This window comes from Anarhichas minor, unplaced genomic scaffold, assembly GCF_050575085.1.
Source record: "Anarhichas minor isolate MPS153535 unplaced genomic scaffold, ASM5057508v1 ptg000041l, whole genome shotgun sequence".
NCBI lineage: Eukaryota > Metazoa > Chordata > Actinopteri > Perciformes > Anarhichadidae > Anarhichas > Anarhichas minor.
Window position 1 is genome coordinate 4,126,875 of NW_027466487.1, and position 20,062 is coordinate 4,146,936.

Below are 20,062 nucleotides of genomic sequence, written 5' to 3' on the forward strand. Positions count from 1 at the left end.
CGACGCATCGCGAAGCTGTGTTCAGCACGGACAGCCAGCACCGCACGACCCAGCGCAGAGCGTACCTGGCCCCGCCGAGGTATTTCCATTTTCTCCCTTTTTTTTTCGGGCGAAGAAGTGCGGACCGATGGAGAGCCCTGACGTCACCATGCCAGGTAGAGAGTGAAGGGAGCTTTGGGTCGTGAGGAGGAGGGGAGTAACACTGCGGGTGTGCTTCGGGTGGCCTCTCCATCGCGGTGAACACCTTTCGGGCTCGGAGCGCGCTCGGACGCACGTATGATGATGGACGGCTGGCTGCCGCTGCTGCTGCTTGCTGTCCTCGCCATTGCGGGAGGTGAGTAACTTGTCCGTCTAATGGCTCCATCGATGCGCTTTGGTGTGCATCGTCACCTTTATAGGGCCAAAAACCACCGCGAGTTCGAGCATTCAGGAGGATCAGGTTTCTTCAAAGTAATGAGGGAGCGAGTGTGATAACAAAAGGGGTGGCGAGAGGCTGAGGAGAGGTTAGACGCGGAGAAAATGACTCTTTCATTGCTGTGTCACCATTTTTCTCATAATAGCAGTGAGCGCGACGGAATGATGAAGAGGATAAATATTGCCCACTGCTTATATCACATGCGCACAATGTAGAAACAAATGCAATGGCTAACACCATTATCCGATTGCAAACTAAAATAAATCCTTTAATCTGTTGTACTCAACATATAGTGCGTTTAGAGGCCTTACTTTATAAAGTAACACCATGTGCTCATTATTGTATCACAATAATATTATTGTATGGACTTATTAGTCTTAATAATATTAGTTGCTATGTATTGTTGGGGTAAATACCACACAAATGAAATAGAATACAGCACATTCTGAAGAAGTTTTAAAGCATTTCAATGTTGTTTTTTGCATCAGTTATCTCTTTCAGTCTAAATATACCAGAGAGAGAGAGAGGGGAAGAAATTATGTTATCACCCACTTACCCCCCTCCTCTCTCTCTCATTAACACCGAGGTCTTGCATTGAGTGGGCAGGTTAATGAGAGACACGTTGAGCTAAACCAACTTCTACATCCTGTCTTCAAAGGACAAATGATGTGTCATTCAGCAGGAAAAGCCTTCTGCCTGTGTTTGGACAGATAAATGGTCTGTTTTTGTCTTCATTGGGCACATGCACCGAGTGGATGAGTCTTATTTACGAAACTGTTGTTGCAGTGTATTAGGAGCAAATGAGGTATGTGTTAAGTGTAAAGCCATTAGGGTATTTGGACATATTTTACCTCCAGAAATTGGCTCTAATTTGGTGTTAATTCCTGCTCAGTGAGGGTTTGCCCGAAGCACAGCGGAAAACACATCAGCTGATTGGTTGAATTACAGCCACCGTAATATTTTCAGCCAATCCATAGTAGTGACAGGACAGAGACCAGCTTAGTGCCTCCAAGCAAAAAGACTGTTTGTCACTGGCTGTGTAGCAGCACACATAACCACACACACACACACACACACACACACACACACACACACACACACACACACACACACACACACACACCTCCATCCACTCACACATGCCTGGCCATCTGCCTTGCATTGACTAACTGATCATCATCATCACCCATGGCGACAACACGCTCCTGCTTTCTCTCTGGCACACAAACACTTGCAGTCTTTTTGTCACACACACACACACACACACACACACACACAAACCTATACACACACACACCTAAAGAGAGCTTTATGCAACGCTGTTCAGCACAATATTAAAGCAGATAAAAATAGGGTACTCACAATAGCACATACAAAACATTACAAATATAAAGTGTACTGGAGTAATATTGGGTCTCTTTGTATTACAATGCAAATATAAAAAAACAGAATATTACAATAAATAAAAGCTACAAATAGAACTAACTAATAGCTAACTAATTGATTGTGACAAGGATTGATCTTGTTTATGAAGCCGCTCTGTAATTGCTGCATGACATTCGGTGTCCCTGAGCACTCGGTTTTGTCGGTCGATCATTCCCTGACTTCAAACAAAAGGTATGTGTACTAGAAAATGCTACCAACATGAAATATCACATTCAGGAGCTTCATAAGTGGCGGAGTACTAATGAGTAATCTCTCCTTAAGGTAGAAAACCTGATTTGCATCATCCTCAGAGACTATAAACACAATCCACACGCAAACACGCGTTTGAAGAATGAGCACATAGTCGCACACCTGGGCCCTCACACGTTTTAGAGATTCCCTACAACGAGGCTGAAAAAAAACACGTAATTGTAAAACACGCACTTAGAAAAGACAACATGTGCACAGACTCAGACCAACACACAGTTCCCATTTGTTCATATTGGTGGTGATGGAATTAGAAGGGACAAAAATCATAACTTTACAACTCCATACGCACAACACTATTTTCTTACATAAGACGTTTTACATTCACAGACTTGCACACAAAAGGAGTCTCGCATTCAGTGGCTGTTCAAGGGCGCTCAAGGACATTTCACCACCTGTCTCGGACGCTGCCGCAAGGATGTGGCCGTCCTGTTTGTGTGAGGAGGATGTCTCTTGTCATTTCCCCTGCAGGCCATGCATAATAAACAGCTCTGTGGTGCTGAGTTGACCTGATGCAGGAGTTACTGGATACGGAGCACGGTGTGCGACAGTCTCATCACTAAAGGACGTAGTGTGTGCTTTGATTGATTTCGCAGCAACACTTTTATCAGCTGCATCTCAAAGCAGATGTTTGACACGGTGCCAAGTCATCCTCTTTGCATGTGCGACCGTGTGTGTTTATGCATGCGCCATAATCTCTGTCCTCTGCTTTACGAATGCACTCAGTGAATATCAAATAACCATTTCCTTGGCACAGCTACGGTCGAGAAAGTTCTGCACAGTCAGTTTAGCCTGTCATCACTTTTCTGCTGCACTGCTCCGGCCCACTGATCTCTGCAGCATCTCGACCTGCACATTACAGCAGCCATCCTATTCTCTCTCTCTCTCTCTCTCTCTCTCTCTCTCTCTTTCTGTCACTTTTTGTCTTTATCTCGCTCTCCCTCATTTTCTCTCTTTGGACCAACTCTCAACACGCGGCAGCAACAGGATCAGATCAGCGGATACAGGGGCTGCATCTGTGATAAGAAATGCACAGAAGTCACTCAGCAGAGGCCTGCATGTGACTGTGAGAACGTGTGTGTGTGATCCCCTGTGTAAGACTGTGTGCTGTCATGTGTGATTCAGTGTGTGAGTGTTCGTGTGAATGAATGTGCAGCAGTAGTAGCATCACACAGCAGTGTGCAGCCCTGGAGGTTAGAGGGGAAGCACAAGGAGAGCACAGAGGTTTAATAGAAATTTAAGCAGTGGAGAAGAAAAGCAGATAAGAATCGTTTGGAAAGTTAAGAGTTTTGATTTAAGTTAATTTTTTTTAAAGTAAAAGGTTGACTAACATTGAGGCAAGGTTGTGCTTAGGTTGCTCCGATGCAGGCGTGTGTAGAATTGTGTAGAAGTGTATTCAAGATAACGCAAACCTTCATCCGGTGACAACATGAATGAAAGGTAAAACTGTAAACGTGATCTTACATCTAAAAGTGCAATAAAACTAGAGAAACGAATGCTTATCAATAATAAATAATACTTCTGCAGAGAGCGGGAAAAGAAATGCTTGTTTGTTATGATTGTGATCAAGACTTCTGCAAGATAAGACGTAAGCCCAAATGTGTTCTGGATGTATTGCTGTCCTATCTCCGCATGTTTGCATATATAACTCACAGGCAGCAGACTTCGACCTGCTGATGATAACATATATGGATTTATCGGTATCCAAATAATAGCTCAAATAATAGCTTGTTATAAGAGGCATTATGCAGTTCAAATGATGTATTTATTGCAATCCCTGAAATATGCAACACCATACCGTCTGTCGTCAAACAGCTTGAGCTCCTCGGGCTGTAAGTAATACAAATAAAACCATGAGGATTTCATAGCTTCTGAGTTTTTCAGCTGTATATTCTTCTGCAGTCTAAACCACTTCAACACCTTCCCCAATCTTAGACTACCTATTTGATATTCAAACCTAAGATGTAACATGAAACAGAACACTTTTGTATATTTAGCATCACTGTAAACGTTGAGATGTTTACTTGACAGCACTAACTTCACTGGCTACACTTTTCCTGACTGTGGAGTTTCTCAGATTTGGTGACAGTAAAGCTCCTTCCACTCTCAGTTAGTCCACAGTGAGATGACTTTGTGTTTGGAGTGCTGCGATATTGCGGTTGGATGGAGGATCAATATTAATATCTCAGTCCTATGGGCACTACGGTGCCAATTGGGTGTTGCTAGTAGATCAATGGATCTCTCCATTATTGATTTAAGAATATTTCAGCATAAAAGATCCCCGCTGCAGCCAAAAAGCCTCTTTGGCAGAACGCAGCGCAGAAAGCGACCTTACTTCCCCTCCAACCTTTTCTCATTTGAGCGAGCTGTGTAAATAGAGATCATCACTGTAATAGTCTGAGCAGGATAATTCAACTGAGCTCTCTCTTCGTCCTCATTTTCTCCACATTTGTCTTTACAGCGTGCGTGGCCTCTAATGGCTTTGTAAACTGCAAACAACACTGTACAGTTTAACGATGGATGGATTTTAGTACACGCAGCGATTTTCCAAAAATCATGACTAAGACCTACACACTTTGTGAGGTCGATCAGCATGCTGAGATCCGTGGCTGTTTAAAACAAGGAAAGAGAAACGGATGTATATGGGAAGCAATCGAACACTGAACATGGCCACCATCCCGCCTGTTCCTGTGCTGTGTCACAGAGGTGTGTGTGTGTGTGTGTGTGTGTGTGTGCGTGCGTGGTGTGTAACTTCCCTCGCTCCAGGGTCTAATGGGGGAGCCCTGCTGAAATATTCATAGTGTCACATTAAGTTTGCAATATTTGAACTGGAAAACAACCAGAATACAACCTGAGCTACCGTCAACATTACGACCACTCAGCGGGGCCTTTAGCACGACAGCGTGTCGTATGAAGGTGCGAGATCAGTCTTTGTTTAGAAGCATAAGTAAGTGCTGAGGATGAACATGTTTGTGCAGTGATCAGGCTGCAGTGTGTAGATATTTTTATCAGTCGTGTTCTTGAGATAAGAATAAACCAGAAAAGCTCTCGGTTTTGGTCTATAATTTGTCTCAGTGTCGTAAATGATTAGTCTAGACTTTCATCCTGAGCGCATGCATGCAGATATTTTAGTGAAAATAAGCAGAAAATACGAAGAGTCATAGAGTGGATATGTAAGACAAGACTGCACAATCCTTTTGCATATTGATTCAGATTTGCATGGGATGCGAATGCTTGGGATGTTTTATTCTGGAATAAAGAATAGAGTTGTGTTTATATATAAAACATAAATCAAACCTGAAATCATTTTAGGCAAGTTTTTTAAATATTATCCTAACGTCAGAGAAAGAAACACAATATTTTGCTTGCAATAAACTGAATCATTTTGGCCTTGGACTATGTTTTTGTTTTAGTCATCTGCAGGGGTCTTTGACTGAGCAGCTTTTCATAATTACTACTCATGCAGCGACTCATCATATCACAGATGAGGGGAATCGGCATACAATTTTTCTTTTCCATAGATTTAAGTGCACAGATGCTACAAAATGCTTGATATAAGGTACGATTTAAAGTAAATATAACCCCTCTCATAAACTGTGTTTACAAAGAGAAATAACTGAATATCACTTTGACAATTTACACGTCATCTAGTTAGTTTGAGCAGGAAACTACCTTTTACATTATGAGAATGACGGATGGAAATGAAGGCCTTTTTCTGCTTCATCATTGTTTAAGTGAACGGTATTAGCTTCCTGTCTCATCCGGTAGTGTTATTGCCCTGGGCTTCTGGGAATATTATGCATTACTCATACGGTTCAGGCACAGACAGTATTGTTTATTTCCCTCATGAATATGTGCACGCAAAAAAAACACACGCACACGAAAAAATAAACAGCAAACCGGCGCCTGTGCACAATAAACAACCAGAGTGCTACACACATGTGCTGACAGGATGTGTATTGATGATGGTGGATTAGCGAGAGAAGGGGCAATAAATGGACAGTGGCTGTCAGCGACAGAGAGATGGAGATAACAGGAAGGATGGAAGGATGAGAGCGAGGCAGACAGTCAGGGGAGTGAAGAGAAAATATGGGCCGGCTCGGATGATGGAAAGACGGAGAAAGTGTAAAAGAAAATGAGACGGAGAAGATGGGACACAGGGAGGAGCAGGAGATTAAAAATAAGGTGGCAGCGAGGAATTGCCTGTTTAGTTTATGGGGAAGGAATAGAGTCCTCATTGATCCAGAGACAGAGGCTATCATTCCTGCTCAGTGAACACAGCAGTGCTACAGGGCAAGAGGGAGGGGGGGACGTAGAGGGGGAGGACAGTGTCAGAGGAGCTCAGAAGCATTTTCAGTGGGAAATGGTGAAAAAAGTGGAGTATGTTTAGTGTGTTTAAAGCTTTTTGATATCAATTTTAAATTTCCATATTTTTACATCACTAATGCAACAAATCCCACTGTTGCTGTTTTTTTCATCCCAGATGTACCTGTTCTTCTGTTTGATTGTATTTCCCTCCATGAAAAATAATCAGTTTTTTCCTCTTTGTTGTGTGTAGAATTGATAGAGCTGAAACTAACCTTTGTTTTCATTGTTGATTAATGGGGCGATTCTTTTATTAATCAATGAACCATTTGGTCTATAAATTGCTCATCAAAATGTCCTAAACAAAGAATTTTAAATTGCTTTCTTTGTCCAAACCCCAAATATATTCAATTGACATTGAAATAAAACAGAAAGAAAATGACTTTTCTTGTTAGTTTAATGCAGATGACGCATTCCCAAAGAAGAGAATAAAAGGTGTGGAATGAGTAGTCAGGGGTTTGTTTGAATCTTTGTATTTTATTTTATAATATTTAGATTATTCTCATTGTTCTGTTATTTTTCTGTTATAGTCTTCGTTTTGTTAACATCATTAACAAATGAAAGGGTTCATCATCTCAAACGTAACATCATTTACTCACATCAGCTTTTACATGTTATAGGTATCAAGGTCACAGTAAGCAGCCTGTGTTTATCTTCAGGGGGAACGTGCGAGGGGATTGCGAGAGTGAAAAGATGCAGCACAGGAGCGAGGAGATGCCGGAGAGGCTGGGAGTGAGTAGCTGAGGAGAGGGAGGAAGGACGAGGTGCAGAACAGTTGTTTTTCTCTCAGTTAAACACCTCCCCTCCTGTGTGTGCTGTTGTGACAGCCCGAACTCAACCACTCACACGGATACGACTAAGGTCTCCTACAGATGGAGGGATGGTGGACAGAGGGGAGGGACGGAGGTGGGGAAAGACAGGGGCAGGGAAGTGAAGTGAGAGACGGAGTGAAAATAACCCAAAGCTACAAAAGACTGGCAGTTGGGAAGAAGTGCAACACAGCAGAGGGGAATAGATGGAGACAGAAAAGAGGCACGGAGAGAGCGATAGAGACAGAGAGGATAGCGATAGAGACATTCAGACTGGTTGACTCATTCTTGTGATGTCAGATCTTGTAAAGAAATGTGTATCGAGCTGTGCTGACGTGCTCCATCCGGCAGTGATGAGTAATGCCATGGTTCAAAGGCTGTGCATTCTTGATACACATGGATAGCCAACTCTCAATGCTGGCAGTGAGGGCAGTGGCCAAACAGAGAAACTCAACAGCACCACTGATTTCCTGCTCTTGTATGATTTAGACTCATCATCCAATATGTGACAAGAGAGACACAGATGTCTGCACCATTTTTGTCTCATGATCGAGGCAGATGAGGATGATGATAATGTGTTCTCATTACAGGCGGCCTCGGGGCAGACACAGAGGAGCGGTTGGTGGAGCATCTCTTAAACCCCGCCCACTACAACAAACTGATCCGTCCGGCGACTAATGGCTCCGAGCTGGTTACCGTGCAGCTGATGGTGTCGTTGGCTCAGCTCATCAGCGTGGTGAGTGTGCATGTGCCCGGGCTTGTGTGTTTGACTCTGAGTGCACCTTTTCACAGTATGAGGACACCCCTTTGTGTTACTCATATAAAAAGATGCCAACTGATTATTTACACATAGAAGGAATATGAGAGGTGCAAAAACTGCAGTAATGCTGATTAATGCGGTTCTTTCTGATTTCTTGAGTCTGCAAAACATGATTTGTATTCATGTGTCAGCATGGTTACAGCAGAAAATGAAGTTGTCTAATTATGGAAATCTCATGTCAGTCTTATTTAGCCCTCGGCTCAAGGCCTGATGAGTATTAAGATCTTGTACTTTAGCAATACAGCAATTTAAAAAGATTTTCTTAAGTAAAAATTCTGTATTTTACATCAATAAATTGTATTAATACTAGGTTGTTATAATTATAAGTAATTATAAGTAACTGTCAAATAAGTGCAGTGGAGTAAAAAGTACAATGTGACCCTCTGAAATGTAGTAGAGTAAAATTATAGTGAAGTAAAGTACTTCAGAATTGTACTTACAGTAAGTACAGTACTTGAGTGAATGTACTTTCCACCACTGCAAACAAGCTGCACTGAAAATGATTACTGCAGTACATCTTTACGTTAGTTAAAGATCCACTCCACTGATTTTACACATGAAGATCGTTTTCCTCATTATGTTGAGTGCCACTCAGCCAAACAGTTGTATGAAGTCTTCTGTGATTATGGAGTTTTTTAAAACCTGAGAAATTAACATACGTGTTGTCATCAGGGTTATTTCAGCTTGAGTTTGAAGACTTTTTTTTCCTAAAAAGCGATATAAACTGGGGATTCAGATTTTGAAATACGGGTATTTACCAAGAACCAAGCTGCATGATGCAACTCGGCCTATAGGGACTTAAAATGTGGATATTTTGACTTTGCTGCATCCATTTAATGCCACTTTTGAAAAATCTGTCACACGCGTCCCCTAGCTTGTTACAGGTGTTGTGGTACCCGTTTGATCACAGTTTGTAATTTACAATACATGTCTTCTATTTCTGCAGCATGAAAGAGAGCAGGTGATGACCACCAATGTCTGGCTAACGCAGGTGAGTCTTCCCACTCTTCTCCTCATCTGACCGTTCTAACATCGTAACATTCTGCCACACAGAGAAGAATTCATTTCGACAGAAAGATTAAAATGTCGCGAAAAATATTTGATTTTGGATGGTTTTACCTGAGATTTCAAAACGTTACTGCCAGGTCAGTGGAGGTTTATCACACACCACAAGGGGCATGGATGGTAGTAACAAATGCAGACACTAAGTAATGCTCTCTCTACAATAGAATACATAAACATGCTGATGAACATTATATAATCATGGGCCACAGTGTTATTCCACCAGTGGACCATATACGAGCAGTGGTCCAGTTACTGGAGGGGACGGATGCATCCCTGTGTTCTGTGTGTTTCACTGGTTATGGCTGATGTGCAGAGTCTGATCCTGCCTCTACTCATGTGGAGCAGCAGCCCTGAGAGCTGACATGACTGGTGTGTCAGACAGAGATTTCTTCTTTTTTTTTTACACCCAAATCACAAATAACTGGTGATATCAAAATCCCTTTGCACAAATGCTGAGCCCCTATTTGTCAGCTGGTGAAATTGGCAGTTTGTGGATTTGGATGAAACCTAACGTAATCTCACCCTGTAAATAATGTGACTCTGACTGAGCTGTGAAACGCTTCTACATGGCTGGTTCTTTGTATGCTTACAGCTGAGGCCTTTAACATGGTAGAACATGTAGGTGTACACATGTACACACATCAGGTATACAAATGCAGTCACTCACACACATCATCAACATACGTGTTTGCTTTTAAGAGCAGGTGTTTGAACAAATTACACAGACGTATGTTCAAGTTGGAGGTTGATTTAGATCTATATGATCTACTTTGTAGTGCATGCTGCATTTTTGATGACATTGTTTTATAGCTTCATGTTTTTTTTTTTTGTGTTTTATATTCACAAACACACACTTGCACCTGACCAAGTCAAGATTTACGACATGTAACGAGGCGTAGAATGACCATCAGTGCTCTACGGATCCTTTGCAACTGGTAAGCAGGGGAGCCAAGGACAGCTGTCCTCAGCCAAGACAAACTGTAATGACCACAGTGCATCACAGTTACTGCAGATGACCTAACATGAGCATTACAGCTCCAACATTGCCATAACATAGAAGAGCCAGACAGAACTGCTGTCACAGAGGCTTCAATGCGGCAATGTCAATGACTGACCCACAGCGTACAGAACAAGACAAGGCAGTCTTTTAAAAGAAGGTTGCACAGAGGACGTGAGGAGGTTTGCTGATGCACACACATGCACACTCATAGGAGCAGCCTTACTGCGTTACTGGGTTACGTAAAAGGGGGACGGAGTGATGATACATGATACTACTGTTAAATTAAAGAACATATTTAGGCTACAAAATTTAAAAAAAATGCAGAAAGTCCTCAAACACCTTACTGGAGGTAAAAGTTATTCAGTGGAGTGAAGTGAGGAGGATCCATGAGCATGTTAGCATTTAGCATGTTAGCTTAGGATACAGGTGATGAACATCGTTGGTGTGTCACTAAGCCTGCTTGCAAGGTCAGTCGATACATTGTTTTTGTTACTACCCCGAGGTACAATTATGCCAATTAACGACACCCCATAAGTTACCCTTTTTTGACATTGGACTGTGCTTGTAGTGTCCACGGCCCGGAGCTCTGCCCTCGTGCGGCCGCAGACACACCTGCAGCTTCTTCTCTGTTGCAGCTGCCGGTTTATCTTATTTCTTCAATTTCATTCTCAGTTTATCAGGACTTTTTTCACGCAACTTTTGTTGTTGCTCTGTAACGGATGTGATTTGAAATGTAGCGAAGTGCAATACTTGTGATAAATAGAACTAAAGTAAAAGTAAGAATACCGATTCACAAAACATACAACACGTAACAAAACAACTTTGTTAGATTAGAGGTCGTACTTATAATACTTCCACCCCTGAGCAATTTTAATCTTGCTGATTGGTCTAGGTTGACATGAGCGCTTCAATCTCTCTCTGTGGCTTATAAACATGTGATGTAAGCATGGAGGGACACAGCACAGGATGTTCCCCAGGCTTGTGATGTGTCATATTGACCACCGACTGACAGACACAAAGACGGACAGACAGACCTTCTCCTCACTGCTCCTCTCTTGCCGCTGTGTGCTTGGCTCACGAGTGATTAAGCATTTTGTTTTTATTGGCCCCTCAGGAGTGGCAGGACTATCGTCTGACTTGGGTCCCTGAGGAGTTTGATGGGATGTTGAAGGTCAGGCTGCCCTCAAAACACATCTGGCTGCCTGACGTGGTGCTCTACAACAAGTGAGTCACTCACTCACTCTCTTGCTCTCACTTCTGACGACACACAAGGCTCATGGATGCATGCACTGGCATACAAATGCACAACAAGAGCACATACAAGTCTCATATTGAACTGTTAATGTTTTAAAGCGAACTCCCCGGCGATTTGAGCCAGCTGCCACCATTGTCCTGTAAGTCACTTTGGATAAAACATCAATTAAATGGCAGAGGTTTCACTGTGCAACACGTGCACGCTCCGCCACATATGACTGAATATGTCCGCTGTAATCTGCTCATATCGCTCATGCTACATTACTATACAGTATCTCCAAGTCTCGTGAGACACTTCAAAGATGGAGTCCTCTATGTGCACACTAGAGACTGTACATGTACAGCAGATGCGACCGGTTAACCGGAAATTCGTCTTTCTTTTTATGTTGTTGTAAAATGTGTGATGTTGCATGCAGAGATGCTTGATAACTAACTCCGTATTTGCATTTTAATTTAGTTCGTCATTCTTCGGCCTGGATTAACCTGTACCTTAGTAAATTGTGAATGCACCTGGCCAGTTTCAAGTTCCCATCAGGTGCAGTTACACAGAAACCAACTTGTTTTGGTGATTTAATTAAACATCAATTTACTTAGGAATATATAAACCAAACATCTAGTTTTTATTAAGTTTTAAGACTATGGGCTATCGCACGCTTTGCTGTTAATCCAGTCTCGAGTGTAGGTCTGGGCGACATGGTCAAAATCAACCAAATGGCAAATGTATGCAAGATCACATATATGTAAAATTATTCAATTTCATCTTCAATGCAATTAACTGTCATGCATTAAACAACACAAAACTCTTCACGTATATAAAACAGAAACTGGCTTTGCTAGGCTTTAACTCCAATTAGCTTGCATGTCTGAGGGAGGTACGGGTGCAGACCACTAGTCTAATGTTATGGAAACTGAGTGTCAGCCTCCAGTATGTAAATCAGCTCATCAGAGAACAGTGATCTGTCTGGCCTTCTCATCTTTCCCTGCCTCAGTCCTTACTTTACTAAAGATTAAAAGATCCCAGGCACTTTGGATGAAATGATCCTCCTAATCCCACTAACCCCAGGTCGACACGCTATCCTCCCAGTCCTCTTCACTGCGCCGAACTCCTGTCAGGCACCTAAACAGCAGGATTAACTGAGGGAACAGCGCTATTAGAGCAGAAAAGTCGTTGTTTCTGAGAGTGCACTTTGGTAGGTGGGTCAATTGTGTAATCAGTCAAAAACGATGACATTTTATTTTGCATATGTCACATCTCACAACATTAATAGCCGTCATTAATTAGTTCTCTTGTCAAATGCTTGAGTTAAATGGAAATTCAATCTAAAGCTTTAATGTAGTCAGCCGACTTCTGACTTAAGTGTCTAATTCAGGCTGTTTAACTCGACCCAGTCTGCCCTGTGAGCTGTTTTTTCTGTCTAGACTGCAGGTTCATCCTGTTCTTTGGGTTTGTAAGAAGCAGGTGTGTGAACCTGCTGCCCTGAGACACCTCAAAGCCTCCACACCCATGTGTGTGTGTGTGTGTGTGTGTGTGTGTGTGTGTGTGCCCTAGAGCTCTTTGATGAACCCATACTGCATAAAGAGATGCGTCATGTTCCACTGTTCATAAGACTCAGGGAAACATGGCCTCTCATTATACTTTCTGTTTACAAAATATATATTTTTAATTAAATCATCACACAAAGGTTTCTGTTCGTGTCTGACACTTTATTTCTTTTATCTTTCTCCTCTCCCGCTTCCTCTCTCTCAGTGCTGATGGGGTGTACGAGGTGTCGTTCTACTCTAACGCGGTGGTTTCCCACGATGGCAGTATCTTCTGGTTGCCTCCGGCAATATACAAGTCGGCCTGTAAGATCGAGGTCAAGCACTTCCCCTTTGACCAGCAGAACTGCACGATGCGCTTCCGCTCCTGGACCTATGACCGCAACGAGATCGATCTGGTTCTCCGTGCTGACGTGGCTAGCATGGACGACTTCACGCCCAGCGGCGAGTGGGACATCATCGCCCTGCCAGGCAGACGAAACGAGAACCCAGCCGACCCCACCTACGTGGACATCACGTACGACTTCATCATTCGCAGGAAGCCCCTTTTTTACACCATCAACCTCATCATCCCGTGTGTGCTCATCACCTCGCTGGCAATCCTGGTCTTCTACCTGCCCTCTGACTGTGGAGAGAAGATGACGCTCTGCATCTCTGTGCTGCTGGCTCTCACTGTGTTCCTGCTGCTGATCTCAAAGATCGTCCCCCCCACGTCACTAGACGTCCCACTCGTGGGGAAGTACCTGATGTTCACTATGGTCCTGGTCACTTTCTCCATCGTCACCAGTGTGTGTGTGCTCAACGTACACCACCGCTCGCCGACCACACACACCATGCCCCCTTGGGTTAAACTGGTGTTCCTCAACAAGCTTCCTGCCTTGCTCTGCATGCGCCAGCCCAGAAACAGCTGTGAGCGCCAGCGGCTGCGCCAGAGAAGGAGGGCCCAGGAGCAGAAGGAGGGTGGGCGCAGCGGGGAGGCGGGGGCCTTGATGGTGGGGCTCGGGCTGGGCAACGCTGGTGGGAATGGAGGGGGAACGTCCACAGGGGTGTTCAGCACGGAGGACAATGAGCCTTGTACCTGCTATGTGAACCGGGCGTCCGTTAAACAGTTTGGAGGGGATCTGGTAGGAGCGGGTGGGGGGTCCACGGATGGTCTGAACAGGGTGAGGGAGGGCCGGGAAGGGGGCTCTGGAAACCTGCCACGGGGGAAGCAAGCAGCAGGAGGTCCTGCTTTGACTCAGGCCCTGCTGGCTCAAGCCTGTCCGGGCTTTGATGAGGCGGTGGAAGGAGTTCGCTTCATCGCCAACCACATGAAGAGTGAGGATGATGATCAGAGTGTAAGTATATATATTATCTGAATGTTCACACCATTATAGTCATATCACAGCCTGACTGGACTTTTTAGAGTGACAGTGATATTAGGAATGACTGATATTCATTTTCCAAATAAACATTTTGTGATAATGAGTATAGATACTACAGATCCAGTTTACTAGAGATGACAGATAAAAGCAAATATTACAGTACTTTTTTATCAAAGTTTTGTTCACTTAAAGCTGCTCGAATGAATATCTTAAAAAATGCTGATTAACCTATTCATGCTACCTGCCCAGCACCAGACAACTGACAGACACAGTTAGTGTCTAGCTGGTGAACACAGTGGAGCACTCAGCAGCTAAAGAGACAGAGATTTCTGGTGAGGTAGAAACCAAAACACAGCAGAGAAATCGTCAGGTAGCCGCTAGCCAGATATTTAGATTCTATGACTGCGTAAACAGGCACCTGTTAGCTACACGTCCACTAAATCAACTTTATAACGTGATACTATTCTTTTGTTTACAGCTTTTTGCTCTGCACCCAGTGAATATAAGCTTAAATAACTTAACACATTAAATTATATTGCTAAATAGATTCTTTAAATTAAACACAAAAAGGCAAAGTGATGCTGATGCAAATAACTCCTTTATTGCTGCAGTTTACTGCTCTGCAATGTCTTGCCAACACACACTTTAATACCAATACATCCATATTAAAATAAATAGTTATCTTGTCATAGCATAAATCGTCTTATTCTGTGCATATGTTACTAACCATAAAAGGCATCATGAGCTGCCCAGGTCTGTCCTCTCAGTGCCAGCAGTCCCGTTTAGCGCTGCCATTTAAAACGCATGGGGGACTACACCAGAGCATATGGAGACAGATCTGGTGACGCAATCATAGCTCTCTGAATATTCAACAAAGACAAGTAATTATAGCAGCGGCATGACGTGTGCATAGAGAAGGAGTACAACTGGAGAAGTGCTGGAATAGGGGAACCAAGACGGCGGAGAGAGGGAGGCATTTTTTATCGCTTTTCCTCTTAGGAGAGCCTTCTCTCCTGGAATGAAAGAAACCGACACGGGAATCAACAATCCTCTGTAATTCTGTCCATCGTAGACATAGTAACCATCACGTTGCCATACCGACCACAATCCTGGCCCAGTGCATGCCCTCCCCCTCCCCCAGGTCGCCAGTGCAGGGGTTACAGTGTGAGCACACCCCTCTGTTTCTCTGCCCTCCATCACTGTCTCTCATCTCTTACGTCCTCCCCCTCCTCCTCGACCCGTGTCGGACCTCATCAGAGCTGTGTGGCAGAACGAGTCTCCGCTCACATTAACCCCTCACCTCCATTAACCCGCTGCATAGGGAAAGGCAGGAGGGTAGTTAGAGAGGGAACGACGATGAGCGATGTGATTCTGCTCACCTTAATCTGACTCTTCAACCTGTCCTGAATCCCCTTTTGTCTCTCCCCACACACAGGTGAGCGAGGACTGGAAGTACGTTGCGATGGTGATCGATCGCCTCTTCCTGTGGATCTTTGTGTTTGTGTGCGTGTCCGGCACCCTGGGCATGTTCATGCAGCCACTTTTCCAGAATTACACAGTCAAGACCATCACCAGCTCGCCAGGCTGACCATTCCCAGGACGAGAACACGCTGACCTGACAGCTCCCCAGGCCAATCAGCACAGCAGGACAAGGGCCAGAGGTGGGGGGGGGGGGGGGGGGGGGGGCAGTTCTGGGTTTTATTGTGTCTATTGAACTGGAAACAAGAACTGGAACTGAACAGTAATCACGGCCATTACCTTTATAGTAACGTTTTTGCAACGAACAAACTTTTTTTCTTGGATGAAGAAAAAGGAAAACACCATCATACTTTTACCTGAAGTTTTTTGTCCAGATGTTTAATGGACTGACCTCCCCTTTCTGGTGGAAAGGTCCCTCCCTGCTCTCCTCTTCAGCCAGTCAGGGAGTGAGGGATGCTCTGATTTTCTCCTTGTTGGACCTTACGCCAGCCTATCAACACTCTCTGCTCGACGCCGACTGCTTAATTGACACATGACATGCCCGCCTTCAACTCTGACATTACTCATCCTCGGTATTGACTGACGTCAGAGGGAGCTAATCAGAAAGGGAAGGGAGGTTCATACCAAGGTTCTTAAACATTTATTTAATTTTTTCAGAAATCCACTACGTCAGTGAGCTGATTCAGTATATTTTATCATAGCATAGCGGCTTACCACAGTATAGCATTAGGAATATATTATTAAGATTTCTCTATGTGTTAGCTCATGCAAGGGTCTGTTGCTGATAGAGAGGCTATGGTGTGTTGTATGATTGTATAGATTAAAGAAGAATGTGATCAAAACTGTACTACACAGCCTGTAATGTGCACACCAACACAATATGTGTACAAGCAACAGATTGTGAAGGGAAATACATAGAGGAGACTTGAATTATTCGATTTGCTTTCGGTTGCATTATTCGATGAAAAAGGATACAGTAATATATGCATGGACGGGGTTACGCTCAGAGAGTTGTGCTCACTAAATAGAGGACAGCAGCAGCCTGCTGTGCCAGAGTGCACAGCTGCAGTGAGATGAGTTCAGCTCCAGAAACAAGATGGTGGATAGGAACCCCTATATGATGGACAGTGGAACAGGATTTCCCTCAGACCGAGTATCTACTGAAGAGCTCAGTTGGGATGGAGCAAAGATCAGTATTAGAAAAAGTAACATGTAAAACAAATTGTATTGATGGAAGGAAGGGAATTCTATCATGAAAATTAAGCTATTATGTGTATTAATCTGTAATTTCATATTTCAGTATGTAATCTTCAGAGCGTATGTGTGTGTGTGTGTGCCCCACACCCGGATGCATTATCAAATCGGTCAGATACGATGTTCAGAAGAGCATACTGTATGTGTGTCTCCCCCTCCCTTCTGTTAATCTCTGGCAACCTCTCTCCAGTTCTCTCTCCTTTATCTGGTCTTCCAGAGACAAACACATTTCTGACATTTAGTCTAATTACAATAACGATTACCTACATTCTCCGAAGACCTTTTCATTACGACACTTTTCCTTTTAATCATGGACTGGCTGATTTGTCTTTTTTCACAATCTTTCCAGGTTCCCTGACAACCCAGCGAGAAGCAAAAGGCCTTTTTTAATCATGCAGGGAGTGGGGGGTGAATAAAATGCTGAAGCAGACGCACCAGGCAATAAGTTACAGATCTACAGAAAGAAACAGGATCATCTGACCACAGCAAGCACAATCCAGAGAGTGAGGAGGAATAAAGCAGGAAAGGCAGAGACGCCGTAGGAAAGTCACTTTGCTGTCTAATCCTCAGTCACTGTCACTCGCTGTGGGTTTTTTACGGTCATGGGGCTGCAGTCTGCGGCTCGGATTAGTTCTGGACTGGGAGCTGTCTGTCTTTCTCTTTCTGTGTCTCGAGGATGGGATTACCCAGGGGGGGAGATCCCCAACCGATCCTGAACAAGTGTGAAAAGCCTGTCAGAGACCTGTGAAAACTGTAGCCTGCACAGCGCCACACGGACAAAGTGCTGCTGTCCACTCCATTTCTCTCTCTCTGACCTTTCCACTTTACTTCCTTTCTTTTCACTTCCTCTCTCATCATGCTCCACCATCTCTCACCCTTCTCCTTCCTGACTCTCAAATCTGCTCCTGTGCACACCTAACCAGTCCAATAAAGGTTGTAGGTTCAGATTAATCAAAGTATGCGTCTGTGTGGCATGTTTTTACCCTCATATTCACACACAGACAGTCGTGTTTCCATCACTTTAGAGAACATTACATTGACTTGCATTCCACGTACTCTAACCATAAGCGCTACTTCCCTAATCCTAACCTTAATTGTGACGGTTATTCATGATGGTCATTATGGGGACTGGCATTTTGTCCCCAAAAGGAAGGCGAGTCCCCACAATGTGACCGTGTAAACAGATGTATGCCCACACACACACACGTAACCATCACAACTAAATGCCTGACCACTCTTACCTTAACCTTAACCTAAACCTTAAGGAACCTTAAAGAATATAAAACCAAGTCTGAAAGATAGCTGTACAAGTATACGCATGCACACACACACACACACAGGTAACCTATAGTCGGTAAATTACAGTATTACCCAAACTTCCCATTAATCTTTCACCACAGGATAGAATGAAAGAAAGAAATGTTTCCTGGCTTTCTAATTTTCAGGCTGGTAACTTCCTTTGTTATGTACTCACACACACACACACACATACCTTCACACTCCCGCAGTGCTTTTTTTTCTAGGAAGCAGGACTTTTAAACAATCATGGGTGTAGTGCCCAGCCAAGGTCACTGCAAGTTCTCATTATTCTGCTGTAAAAACAGGGTACAGCCGTTACCTGCTCAAAACGATGAACGTCACACCGGAACAGAGATAACTGTTGAAGACTTAACTATAGCCTCTTGTAATATATATTTAATTAATATAATATCTCTTTGTTAGGGATTCACATCTCTAATCTACATCCATCTACTTCTGAAATAAAGTGCTGTACCAGCGTGTGCGAAGCAAATTGAAAGTAATGCAACGCTCTTAAGTTAGATTCAATTGAGGGCTATTTGCTGCCATCTGGTGCCCACCATGTGTTCTCACTCATCTTCTTTGATGTAACAAAGTACCACCAACATTGAATTGTTCGAGTAAAGGGCACATTTATTAATTCCTTTGCTTGAATGTGTTATAAAATACACAAAAAGACAAAAAGAAAGAGAGAGAATATTCATACATTCAACAATGACAGGTGTTGAAACCGACTTAAACTCTTCCGATGTTCACATTGCAATACATACAGCGATGGAATAATTGGACATTTACTGCTCAAGGGACAATTAGACAAATGTGTGAGTGTGTGTGTGTGTGTATGTGTATTTGTGAATGTGAAGTCCATGAGATGATGACCTTCTCTCCTGTCTCAACTGTTTCCTCCCTGGAGTGTGTGGGTTTGCAGAGTGGACGGTCTTTGTGCAGAGGGCGTGTTCACTACTTCTTCTCTGGCTTGTCGTTGTACTCCAGGAAGAAGTCGTTACAGGCCACAGTAAGCGCTCCGACCAGTATGATGAACTCTGTGAAATCTACCTCCCCGTCGTTGTTGGAATCCAGGTCTCCCATCACCTTATCCACTGCCTCCTTATCCTGGGCATTCTGCACGTGTGTGGATAGATAACACAAATGTAAGCTGGCTCGGTTTTATACGCATGACACTGTGCATTTGTATCCCTAAGTATCTCCTTACCCCCAGGTAGCTGCCAAGCTCTGTGGTAAGCATCTCTTTGAGCTCAGCCCTGCTCAGTGTGTATTTGTCCCCCTCATTCCCAGAGTACTTGTGGAAGGTCTGGATCATGAGCTGCATGGCGTTCTCCAGGGTGGAGGCGTTCTCTGAGTTGGGCATAGACATTCTGGAGGAGGACAGAATAAGAGGAAGGGTGAGAGGAGGAGAAAGTCCACGTCAGTACTCTTGCCTGCAAGGAGGATGGAGGACAAGCCTGCTGCAACTCAACACATGTTAAAGTCTCTCTAGGTTGCTCTCTCTCTCTCTCTCGCACACAAATGCATGCACACACACTCTTTCTCTCTTTCTTTCTCTTGGACACATGGACAATCATAGGTTGAATCACCATCACTGAGATCGTTACAAAATGATCTTCTATGAGGTCTCTCTATCTAGTGACAGGATATGGGACGGCAGAGTCGGAAACTCAAGTTTGCTCGAGCTGTTTCCTCATCAGG

General features: G+C 43.7%; 2 protein-coding genes across 2 annotated transcripts; one reads left to right on the forward strand and one right to left on the reverse strand.

The window, feature by feature from the left end:
- The first annotated feature begins 5 nt into the window (after positions 1–5).
- Positions 6–16,003, forward strand: chrnb2 (cholinergic receptor, nicotinic, beta 2). Its single transcript, XM_076109305.1, has 6 exons — positions 6–334; positions 7,872–8,017; positions 9,048–9,092; positions 11,281–11,390; positions 13,168–14,296; positions 15,759–16,003. Exons 1-6 carry the CDS (start codon positions 277–279, stop codon positions 15,909–15,911), a joined length of 1,641 nt encoding a protein of 546 aa, XP_075965420.1. The 5' UTR covers positions 6–276; the 3' UTR covers positions 15,912–16,003.
- Positions 16,004–19,084: 3,081 nt separating this feature from the next.
- Positions 19,085–19,730, reverse strand: s100t (S100 calcium binding protein T). Its single transcript, XM_076109268.1, has 2 exons — positions 19,569–19,730; positions 19,085–19,477 (listed from the first exon to the last, which is right to left on the reverse strand). The coding sequence occupies exons 1-2, from the start codon at positions 19,728–19,730 to the stop codon at positions 19,316–19,318; spliced, it is 324 nt and encodes a 107-aa protein (XP_075965383.1). The 3' UTR covers positions 19,085–19,315.
- Between the last annotated feature and the right edge of the window lie 332 nt (positions 19,731–20,062).

Bases quoted from the DNA above. Each gene is read 5' to 3' on its own strand.
- chrnb2 (XM_076109305.1), top strand. From the start codon at position 277: ATGATGATGGACGGCTGGCTGCCGCTGCTGCTGCTTGCTGTCCTCGCC. The intron at 335-7,871 runs GTGAGTAACTTG...TTCTCATTACAG, and splicing joins TGTCCTCGCCATTGCGGGAG to GCGGCCTCGGGGCAGACACA. The intron at 11,391-13,167 runs GTGAGTCACTCA...CCTCTCTCTCAG, and splicing joins GACGTGGTGCTCTACAACAA to TGCTGATGGGGTGTACGAGG.
- s100t (XM_076109268.1), bottom strand. From the start codon at position 19,730: ATGTCTATGCCCAACTCAGAGAACGCCTCCACCCTGGAGAACGCCATG. The intron at 19,478-19,568 runs GTAAGGAGATAC...ACACACGTGCAG, and splicing joins AGCTTGGCAGCTACCTGGGG to AATGCCCAGGATAAGGAGGC.